This window comes from Ailuropoda melanoleuca, chromosome 14, assembly GCF_002007445.2.
Source record: "Ailuropoda melanoleuca isolate Jingjing chromosome 14, ASM200744v2, whole genome shotgun sequence".
NCBI classification, from domain to species: Eukaryota; Metazoa; Chordata; class Mammalia; order Carnivora; family Ursidae; genus Ailuropoda; species Ailuropoda melanoleuca.
The window spans coordinates 9183029-9195248 of record NC_048231.1 but is presented as its reverse complement, the minus strand read 5'-3'; the positions used below and the strand labels follow the sequence as shown (position 1 = coordinate 9195248).

Below are 12220 nucleotides of genomic sequence, written 5' to 3'. Positions count from 1 at the left end.
AGACAGGGACCAGGGTTTCAGTCACCAGCATGTTTGTGGAACATGAACAAATGAAAAAATTGAAATTATGACTCAAAGAATGGCAGGATGTTAAAAAGCAAAGGTAGAACTATTTTAAGAAAGCTGTTAACAAGTATTAAAACAGAAATGGCTATCAGGCCTAAAAAGTAGGTGTTAGGGAATGAAAGGCAAAAGAATCTGGGTGGAAGGAACTTTCATTCAGCTAATACTGCTTACAAAATATAACAAGACGACAAACCACCAGAAAATGAGCAAATGAGATGAACAGAGGTTTCACAAAAAAAAAAAAGTAAACATATGAAAAGCTGTTAACGTCACAATAACCAATAAAATGCAAACCAAAACCAAGGTACTATTACATACCCATCAGTTTGCCAAAACCAAAAATAATCTGAGATATATACCAAATGTTGGTGAGGATGAAGAGAAATAGGAACGCTCATACAACTGCTAGAGGAAATATAAATTGTAGAACTGATTTGGAGAGTACTTTGGCAAAACTGAGTAAATTTAAAGATGCATATAATCAATCCTATGACCCAACAACTCTATTGCAATGTATATACCTTAGAAACTCCCAAATGTACACAGAGTACATGGATATTCATAATAGCATGGTTTAAAAAAATGGGGGAAAAAAGGGGGAGGATGACCTAGTATCTCTTAACAGAGAAAGAAATAAAGCATATTCCTACAATGAAATACTACTAGAAATTAGTACGAAGTAGGTGCACATCTACCACTTTGGAGAATCCTGTTTATTAACAGTCTTACTAGTAAAACTGTAAGGTACAGAAAGCTACAACAATAACGACAAATTCTTTAAATAAATTGAATACAAAATTTTTTTAAATACAAAAATGACTCTATACTTTATGCATATATATAATAAAGCCATAAAAATGTAAATAACAACGGTGTACACTAATTATAGAATAGTAGTTACCACTGATGAGTGAGGGGAATGGGTTTAGGGGGTAAAATATTGTTTTCAACTATCTCAGAAACTTTATTTCTTAATTAGAAGGAAAAAAATATGAAGTACATGTGGCAAAGAACTATCTTTAGTTAAACATGGACAGTCACTACATGGCTGATGAAGCAAAAGAATGTTAAGGAAAAGGGGAAAACCGTATGCCATTGCTGAGTGGTAATGGAGGGGGAGCTGGAGGTGGAAGGGAGGGAGCTGAGCCAGGGCTGGAAGATGACAGCACACCGAGGGACAAAAGGCGTGCAGGACTGAAGTCAGGGAGGACAGAAATATAAAGCAGTGCTTCATGGTTAATAGCATAAACTCCAGATGGGAGCCAGTGTCTAGGTTTGAATCGGGGCTTTTCCATTTGCTAGCTTTGTGCACGTGGACAAATTATTTAATCTCTGCCTCAATTTCCTCATCTCTAAGACACGGATAATAACAGCACTTATACCATGCGTTGCTGTGAGAAACCTGTAAATGTTTCCTGTTACAATTATTATTCTTACCTTTCCCAAAATGTGGTATGAACAAATAGTCACATGGTGGGGGGGGGCTGGAAAGGATCTGGAGCCCCGTATGAGCAGGTTTGCTGGAGGCTCTATCAGTCCCCGGTCCACTCGGTCATTCTGAGAGCTAGGGGACTAATAATATCCTTCAGCAGCACAAAGGAAAGTAACCTCAGTGTAGTGGAGAGGCTGCCTGTGGAGCATTAACACTTGGGAAAGAGCAGGATGTGCAGGACAGACAGTTAAGTACAGAGAACTGAAGGAGTCTGGCTATTAAAAAGAGAGAATACTGTGTTTGCTACAGGAGAAAGTAAAGGGGAGGTAAAGTTTGCTTTTAGTATAAGTGGGAGCAATTAGAGTATATTTTTATGTTGATGGAGGAAAACCAACAAAGAGAAAGGCTGAAGACACAAAAAAGGGAATAACGGATAAAACGATCCCTGAGCAGCTGTGCACAGGTGGTCAGATTAGTCTGAGAGCAGGAAGGATATGAATTTCAGAATAACAGGAGCACAGGAGGTTAATGACAGATGGGAGAGAAGGTTGCTGAGACAGTGGAAGGAATAGAGGAGATCCTGGGCAATGGCTTCTATTCTTTTTATAAAACACAGTGAGCACGCTGGTAGAGAGTGAGGGAAGGGGGGAGTTGATATCTGATAGTGTAAAAGCTTTAGCCACTCTTAAGAATGGGAGGAAGAACTGACAAAGAGCAGAGAGAATGTGAGGCAGCAGTGAAGGCGCAGCTGAGGTTGGAGACCATGATGAATATGCAGTGGCACCAACCTGCAAGACTGTGGTTTTTCCTAGCAGCACCCAGCATTGTACAAGTGCAGAGAAGGCAGGAACATCGATCCAAGGCTGGATGTAACAGAAGGAAAAACAGGGCAAGAGCTCATGATATTGGCAAGAAAAGTTGCTGAAATGATGGACTGTGGTATGTTTATGCTGAGTAGAAAGAGAAGGCAGGAAAGGGTGAAAAGACAGGGAGGAAGAAAAAGGTCTAGAATCATAGTCTGGCATTAAGAATTAAGAAGACACAGAGTAGGACCAACTATGGGGGAACTGGAAGGACAGGAGGCTGTCTGTGGTAAAAGAATATAACGTATGAATTAAAGGTTTTGGAGGCACACCAAATTCTGGTGATAATAAGACCCAGGGTGAGCCCATATGGAAACTGGCTAAAGTGGCAGGGGCTGAAGGTCTAAGGAACTGAGGTAAAGAAAACAAGGTACAGCTGTAGACGAGACATCTACATTGACCCTGAAGTTAGCTAGGATAATAAGAAAACCAGGAGGGGAAAATGTGAGACGAAACCATATGGTTCATGAAAACTACAGAGTACACAATTATATATGCTTGGCTACATAGGATTGGCCCACATTATGGGCCTTTTACATGGAAATATTTTTATCTAAATTTGGCAAGGACTTAATATGTGGGTGTTGTGCTATTATTACATGTCAGGCTCTCAACTTGTGTGCTAGACCCAGCAGCTGTGATATCAAAGTAGAACAGAGCCAAGGACGTGTTCTTACGAGACTGCATGCTTAAATGCATCATAGGCACCGTATCCAGGTCTCTTGTATTTGTCATCAAAGACCCAGGCAGTCCTCTGGAACAGGCTCTCCAGCTGCTCGTCCTTGGTGTACTCTAACACCTCAGCAACATGACGAAGAATGCTGTAAACCTGGAAACAAAATGAAGAGTTCAACAATTCAAAGGTAAGTTATTTAAAAAAATGAGATATTTTTACATTTTAGTAGACAGCATATAAAAACAAACCTTTGGTTAGACTACAATAATTCCTCAATAACAAAGGATTAACATACAAGTTCTTTTTTCATAGAGAAATAATCACTTTCCTATAATATTTAACTCAAGTGGTATAACAAGTAGAAACAGTACAAAACTTAGTGTCCTAAGACACAGATCAAGTTGACCTAGGGACCAATTAACCTCTCTAAATTTGTTTCCTCTTTTGGAAAAGGGAAATACCAATATCTCTCCTTTTAACTGCAGAGAGATCAAATCTACCCAAATTATACTTGGAAAACATTATACAAATATATAAAATTTGTATATTACGCAAAACTTGTCATGTAAGTGTAAGCTATTACTATTACTACTCCATATGACAGCACGGAACCAGGATTGAGATTTTAGTATTTCTTTTGCTCTGGTGTTATTTAGCAGTTATCCTTCAATGTACCCATCTCCTACTCATTGCTGCCAAACTTTCTCATTTCCTAAAAATAAAAGGGCTTAAAGAAGAGAAAGGGTATAAGAAAAGAGGTTTTCATGTTACACATGAAAGTTTAGTGAGGAAAGGTACTAACATTGGCTATTTCATTCTATCACCTTATCGTCCTGTAAGATCTATCAACATCCTCATTTTACAATATTCTAAGGGGACAAAACAAAGTGAAAGCTTCCTAGAGCTGAGCTTCTCAAACTTGGTGAGACTTGAGGACCCTGCATTAAGCAGTCAGGTAATGTCAGTGCTGTTGGTCCAGAGACTACATTCTGAGTGGCAAGGTCCTCGCTTCATTAAGAAGGGATTTCACTGACAGTGTTTTCTAGTGTGTAAACCAAAGTGCAGTAATAGTAAACACATCAGTAAAACAAAAGGAAAAGTTTGGGTAATGGTGTTTTGGCTTTTAGATTTTTATTCTCTTATTAACTGGGGTTAATTAAGCAAGATTTCAAAAATCTCTTCATTTAAACACTGTTTTCTTGGCATTTTATCCTGAGGACAGAAACATACACGAGAGAAGAGAACAAAAAAGAAAACAGACACAATGGAAAGTTGCCATTAAGAACCAAGGATCTAGAGAATGAAGGATAATCTAAATAGGACCAGAGAAGAAAAAACTACAGACAGACCATTAAGAATGAATAGCTGGGGCGCCTGGGTGGCACAGCGGTTAAGCGTCTGCCTTCGGCTCAGGGCGTGATCCCGGCGTTATGGGATCGAGGCCCCACATCAGGCTCCTCTACTATGAGCCTGCTTCTTCCTCTCCCACTCCCCCTGCTTGTGTTCCCTCTCTCGCTGGCTGTCTCTATCTCTGTCGAATAAATAAATAAAAAATCTTTAAAAAAAAAAATTGTTAAAAGAATGAATAGCTGTTTTTGCTTCATTAATACTTGTTGTATAGAAGTAGGAGTTTACAGCCAAAGTAAGAAAATGAAATAGAAAGAACCCTAACAAACTAGGGGGGGATAAAAACTACTAACAGGCCCCTGCCTTGCTTTCCTGGATTCACATTTTACAAACTCTTGCTTATTCTTAACATACAACAGCTGGTTGTCTCTGTGACTCTTATCCCAGAATGGGGTTTAAAGTCAAGAACTATGTTATAAGAAGTCAAATCAACTGAAATCAACCACAGTTAATTTAACCTAAAATAACTTAAAAACACCAATGTTCAGTATATTCATTTTAGATTAGACACTAAGCAATGCCTTAAGGTAGTACCACCATGAGGTAAAAACACTGCAGTCATAACTCTTTTAAAATTAAGTCTTCAAATTATCCTATGTAACTCATAATTATAAATGGAAATACAGTTACAGAAAATCCAGATTTTAATTTTCTGCCAAGAATATTACATGCTGATTATTTATTAAATACATTAAATAGTGGACTAATCACACTCAAAAATCAAACTTACAGTTTTAGATTTGGTGAATTTATCTTCACATTTGATTGCTTCCTCTGGAGAAACTCTTCTTTTTGACAAATCAATATATCCTGTATGAGAAAATTTTGAAAAAAAAAAATCATCTCTGCCCAGGTGCTAGTTTACCACTGTGATAAATTTTGACACCAGACTGCTTGGTTGGCATACCTACACTTATTCCCACTAAAATCATATCAATAAAATACTGCAGAAGATGATGAGAGATTTCTGTTTTCAGAAATGCATTTGTATCATCATGTACTTCTATCACTTCAGGGAAGGGAACTAATATTTTCAATTACCCAAGTGAAAGCTAGTCAAAAGGATTCTGTACTTGTCTTTTTGGCATCTATTCATCAAAGGGTCAACTGTGTTCTATATATTTTCTGTATTTTTGATGCTCCCTCTGCCTCCTGACCAAAAGTGGTGCTTCCTCCTCGTGGTGGCCCTGCATGGGCATGGTGTGGCCATGGCACTGGCCTCACCATGTGGTCAGTCACCTCCATAAATTAAAATCCCATGGGTACAGAATGAGACAAGTATTTAAATGTATTTTAAAGAATTTAAGAGGGAAAAATGGTCTTTTACGTTTACTTACATATTTCCCGTATCAGGCATCACACCTCATGGGCCTGCATAATTTCCATTTCTTATAATGCAGATTAAGTAATAAATCCTCTTAGTTTCTATTTACCTGAAAATGTCTTCATTTCTGATTTTCATCGCTGAGTATTTTCTTTAAATATTTTAGAATTCTGGGATGACAATTTTTCTCTTTCAGTGCTTTAAAGATGTCACTCAGTGCTCAAATAGCCATTATTTTCAGTAAGAATACCATACTAATTTGTATTACTGTTCCCCTGTAAATCAGGAATCATTTTCTTCTGGCCACTTTCAAGATTTTCTTGATCGCTGTTTTTCATTAGTTTAATGTGCCTAGATGTGATCTTATCAGTATTTATCCTGCTTGAGGTTTGCCGAACTTCCCCAGTTTGTAAATTAGGTTTTTTTTGGGCAAATATGGGAAACTTTGGTCAGAATTTCAAATATATCTCCTGCCCTTTCTCTCTCTTCTCTTGGAATAGAGCTTTTAATATTTGACAGTTTGCTTCTTCCCTGCTCTGCTCTTCAGACTGGTTCTTTTAAATGAACGACCTGCTAGTCTGACTTGAACCTTCTGCCATCTTCGCCCTGCTGTTAGCCCTTTTGGGGAGTTTTTTTGATATTATACTTTTAATTTTAGAGTTTATATTTAGTTCTTTGTGAGAGTTTCTAATGTCTCTACTGAGATTTCATTTTGTTCATTCATTACAAGCTTATTTTCCTAATATCCTTGGGTAGTTGCAACATCTGCTTTAAAATCCTTATCTGCTAACTCCAATATTAAGGTCACCTCTAGGTCAATCTCCGTCGGTTGCTTTTTCTCTTCTGTATGGGTCATATGTTCCTGTTTCCTCAAATGTTTAGCAGTTTTGGACACAGTGAATGAACTTTCATAGAATACAAACACTCTAATAATCAGATACAGAACACTGGGTTTTGGGTGTGTGTCTGCAGTATATTTCTTTTACAAAACTTATATAAAATATTCCTAAAATCCATTTACCTTTGCCCCATTTCCATGTTCCTCCAATAATCTGATTACAAATTTAGCTTTAAACCAAGAAAAAGTATCTTTTTTTTTTTTTTTAAGTAGGCTCCTCACCCAGCATGGAGCCCAACGTGGGGCTTGAACTCACAACCCTGCGAACAAGATCTGAGCTGAGATCAAGAGTTAGATACTTAGCCGACTGAGCCACCCAGGTCCCCCTCAATAAAAAAGCATCTTACAAATATATGAACTAATAAACTGGTTTACTTATCTCTTTTGAGTTTAGCCACAATGAGTCAACTGTCAATATTCTGGTAACCTCTGGGAATAAAAGTCAAGTTATTTGACACAAAACAGCCCTGGAATGTTCTAATTAAACCACAAGAGGTCTTGCTTAGATGGGTAATTGGCCATCCTTCTCTAACAACTTTGTATGTTAAAAAAAAAAAAATTAAATAAACCATTTTAAATCTGAGATTTATATTTTAGGTATTTTTATCACTTACCTTTTTCTTTGTCCACTCTAATGACAACCACACATTCATTCCTGCCAATTCTGATGAGTTTGTTTATAGAACGGATACGCCTTCTGGACAACTCACTAAGAAGAATCATGCCTTCAATATTGTTGTATTCCAGCAAGCTGACATAAGCCCCCATTTCAGCAATGGACCTTACATTCACCATCACTACATCTTCCACCTCAGGAAATTTGTGTTGATAAAATCTACAACTTAGACCCGGCATTCTGCATTTTAAACAAAAGAATCAAATCAGTGTTCAGTTAAGGTAAAAACAAAGAAATGTCAATTTTCCATATCTCGCCGCTGGAAGAAATGATTAGTTTTCTTATCTCTTTAAACTTCTTTAATGGTACCAGAAAACACACAGATGTTTAGGAATCAAGCTATAATTTTTACCTTGCTCCACATTTTTGTAAGGCTTGGGTGATTCTCTGACTTCAGTTTTAGAGGAATCATAAAAAATAATGACCATCTATAAAGTACTTTGAGACCTAGGGATTAAAGGTACACCTCAAGAGTAAAATACTATTTTAATACAACCACTTTAAGAAATAACAAATGATGGTAAGCATCACCACTACAAACCTATCAGCAAAACTGAAGCTACTCGTTCTTCAAGTCAGCTAAGGCTATACAGTAACACCCACTATATAAAGGGAAGAATCTTCCGACTACTTAAACCAGTCCTGATCATGTATCAAGTAATACACCCTATCATTTTAGCCAAAATTACAGTAACATGTTAAGACAAAACCTAAAATTTTACTAATCACAAAAATATTGAATGTAACTAAATACAACTAAATAAACACTTTTATTTTGTTGGACAGGTATACCCAATCTTGAGAACGGCTTTATAGAACTCCACTACTGTAAAATTCAAGAGTCTCCTACACTCCAAGCATTAAGTATATTTAAAACTATTCCCTTTGATCTACCCAACCTACTTTTAGCACTACTCCTTTAATGACCCACAAGGCTGAAATCATTCCATGCACAGAAGTGTATTTTTAAAAGAAAGCTGTAAAACTAATCATAGCTGATGATTTTCATGTTTTTCTACTAACCTTAACCAATTTATTACTGTCAAGGTTCAGAAAATAGGCAGTAATAGGACCTAAAGGCCCATGAAAAATGTGTGAAAATTCGTTTACTTTATTTTTTTAGAGAGACAGAAAGAAAGACAGCAAGCAAGTAGGGCAGAGGGAGAGGGAGAGAGAATCTTAAGCAGGCTCCACGCCTAGCAACAGCCTGACGTAGGGCTTGATCTCACGATCCTGAGATGATGATCTGAGCTAAAAATCAAGAGCCAGTGTTTAACCAACTGAGCCACCCAGGCGCCCCAATTTTTTTCTTATTAATTGGGAAATAAGGCTGCCATTACTTGATCCAGAACATCCACATCCAGCTCACAGACCCCCAGAGTGCTGGGGCAGTACAGTCTGAGAACTGTTAATGGCACCCACAAGTATCTTCACGTTGGCTTCCCACTGATTTTTACATCTTTCTACTACCTACAGGGACCACTGGCTTTCTCCCTAGTTCTCTCCATTTTATAGTTGAAGAAACAGAAACAGAGGCCAAGTAACTTGTTCTGTCATATACTGACAAGTGATAGAATCTCAACCCATGAAGCCTGGATCCAGAGTCTGTGCTCGTATTCATCACGCTGTATTTTCACCCAATATTACCAATAAATATTAGTTAGAAACACCTTTTTAAAAAAATAACATTAACATATTCAGTGTTAAAGCAAATACCACAGATTATTGCAAGCTTTTAGTCCTAATCTATCCTGCTGAACAAAAAGAAATAAAGCAGCATATTAATAATAGTGGCGGAAATGCATTTCTTTTGTAGCTTGACAATACAGGGATTTAGCAAATAAAGGGAAGTAGACATTCAATGGCCAGAATTACCCGCCAAGAAACAGCTGAGCTGGTTGTTTCATTCTTAAACAGTTTTCCCCCCCTTTTGGACAACTGTTGTCAAATATCTATGTAAAGCACTAAAGTTTGAGAGCTGTAAGTTTCAAACTAGGTGTCAAACTAAATGATGTTACAGAAATGTGTGAAACTGTTTTAAAAGATTTAACAGGGGCTAACCACATTTACTTGCCAGGTTTATTCAAATAGTAAAGTTGATTAATCCTGGGGAAGCAAGACTTCATTTGATGATTAGAGAACACAAGCAATACTGCAGAAGAATCACGATGGGAGATAAGAATACTACTGCTTTAAGAGGTACCAGTCTCTTTACAATATACAGGGCACAAAAAGAACACAGCTGATGGTATGTTATTCAACAAAGAAAGTAACTAATAGGTACAAAATAGCTCTAGACATGGGTTCCAGCCCTTGCTCCCCCACTTACTAGCTGTGGTTGCTTGGGAAATGCATTCCCATTAAACTGCAGTTTCTAGTCTGTGTCATGGATCTTCCAGATTTGTGGAGTGTATCAAATGAGATTAAAATATATGCTTGGGGCGCCTGGGTGGCACAGTGGTTAAGCGTCTGCCTTCAGCTCAGGGCGTGATCCCGGCGTTCTGGGATCGAGCCCCACATCAGGCTCTTCTGCTATGAGCCTGCTTCTTCCTCTCCCGCTCCCCCTGCTTGTGTTCCCTCTCTAGCTGGCTGTCTCTATCTCTGTCAAATAAATAAAAAATTTTTAAAGAAAATATATGCAAAAATTTGGAAAGTGTTATGTGCTATATAAATATGACATTAAAAGGCAAATGAGGTACTATTTCCATTTTGTAACTTAATTCGTTAAACCATTATTTTTGCAGTATCTATGTACTAAGCACTACTGACACTTAAAGATTCTTACCTAAGGAAGTTAAGTATAGACTGGGAAACAAACTAGTAAGTAACAGCAATATAAAGTACTGTAAGGGGCGCCTGGGTGGCGCAGCCGTTAAGCGTCTGCCTTCGGCTCAGGGCGTGAGCCCGGTGCTCTGGGATTGAGCCCCACATCAGGCTCCTCCGCTAGGAGCCTGCTTCTTCCTCTCCCACTCCCCCTGCCTGTGTTCCCTCTCTCGCTGGCTGTCTCTCTCTGTCAAATAAATAAATAAAATCTTAAAAAAAAAAAAGTACTATGAAAGGAGTACGGTGAAGCAATCAATTAAAAGGGAACCAAGGAACAAAGATATTAAATTACTTTCTCAAGGATAAATGCTTAATAAGTACTAGAAGAGGAACTAAAATCAAGTCTTCTGATATTAAAATCAAAATACCTTTAACCCACAGAGCCTCAGTTCGTCAGAGTACTACAATATGGTACGTGTTCTTCAGTATAAAAGCTCTGTCTTTCAAAATATGTTAACTGAACTCCAAGCTAACTTCAAATATCCTGCACTGTCAGTAATTTTGCCTGGTCAAATGGTAGGTAGGACTTTTCTTAAAGTGCATGGTCAAGTACCCATAATAGATCCGGGAAGTCCACGTTCCTTTCCAAAGTTAAGTGTGTAATGTGATAGAGACAACTCAAGATAATTCTAATTTGGCTCTAAAGCTTATCGGTAATGTTCTCTGAATGCTAGTTTTTAGTAAAGGAGTGCTACGCAAATAAGCTTTTAAACTATTTCATTGTAGCTGAAATAGAAAGCACCAATCTCTACAAATATTACTATGTGTCTTCTCGAGATCTTAGGAGAATCATTAACTGTCACTTGGCATCAAATCAACTCAGAATAGGCAGTAAAGCTCTATATAATTCACGAACTATTGAAAGACACATAATCACAAGTATCTTTTCCTTGATAACTTCAACTGGGAGACAAACCAAGACTTCTCTGCTACACCTTTTCTCCAAGAAACCATGTTTCTTGCTTAATGATAATTAAAGTAGCCTAAGTTTGGACGATAATAAAAGGGGCCTCAGGATGAATACGTATTTAACCCCAAAATTCCCTTTTTAGTCATGCTTAACTATGAGGCCACAGCGTTTAAGTCTATTCTCATTAGTGCTGAAATACGGAAAACCGATACTAAGAATAATGAACTCTTCAACAGTTGTTTTAGTTTCGATGCAAGGCATGATTCATTCTATAAAGATGCACAAGTCAGGCGATACGGTAATATGAACATTATTAAAAAATAAATTATCGGACAAATAAACTATTTTTGGATCCTTTTAACCCAGCTCCTGACAACACTGTGGCCCACCCCAACGGTCCCTTTCAAGTATCTGTTCTGGTTTCCACTGAGAGGTAGTATTTGGTGGGGCGGAAGGAAAAAAAAAATGTCGGGAGGTTGGTGGGCTTCTCAGGCTCTGAAAAAGCAAGGTGCTCAGCGTCCTGGGGCGGGGGTGTCACAGCGTTTTCCCGAGGCCGCCCCCATCTCAAAGTATCCTCACTTTCAGCATATCGAAGAAGCTGTATGGTCACTTGGCCCACTTCGCTTCACGAGACTCTTCGGTTCGTACAATGACACCGCTGTAACACGGACACCCCACCCGGCGCCGGCGGGTGGTGTCGGACACTTCCCGCGCAGGAACGGGAAAGGGAGGGGTGTTAGCCAAGGGCCTACCCTCTCCCGACCACCCAAGTCACTGGATACAACCAAAATGAGTTCTTGAAGAAACCGATCTGGGGGACTAGTCACCTGAGGTATGCGTCTGAATCCCGCGCCCGGATCCCGTGCCGTGCTCTTTAATCTCAGAGATCAGTACCCCCGCAGGAGCGGCCGATCCTCCTCAGCGTGCGCTTGATTCTACCCCACCGCGCATGCGGAACCACCTCGCATCACGCAAGCGCCAACAGAATAGAGGACCCTCTTCCTCACTGACCATAGAGTCTAGGTCCTCCGAAAAAAAAGAAGACTGTAGATCAAAGGAGGACCTGAAATGTACGCTTTCTCGGTATCTATCGTTTTCTTTAAGTAACTTTCAAGGCTCAGGGAAGAGGTAAGACTCTGATTCCT

The 12220-nt window shown here is 38.7% G+C and overlaps 1 protein-coding gene across 1 annotated transcript in view; it reads right to left on the bottom strand.

The window, feature by feature from the left end:
• The window catches only part of EIF2S1 (eukaryotic translation initiation factor 2 subunit alpha), a 17012-nt gene extending 4792 nt beyond the window's left edge, over positions 1-12220 (bottom strand). The window contains exons 1-4 of the mRNA XM_011232138.3: positions 11903-12220; positions 7281-7522; positions 5175-5254; positions 3039-3190 (exon numbers count right to left, since the gene is read on the bottom strand). Coding sequence (XP_011230440.1) covers positions 3039-3190; positions 5175-5254; positions 7281-7521 — 473 coding nt within the window. The 5' untranslated portion in view covers position 7522; positions 11903-12220. The remainder of the gene's footprint in view (positions 1-3038; positions 3191-5174; positions 5255-7280; positions 7523-11902) is intronic.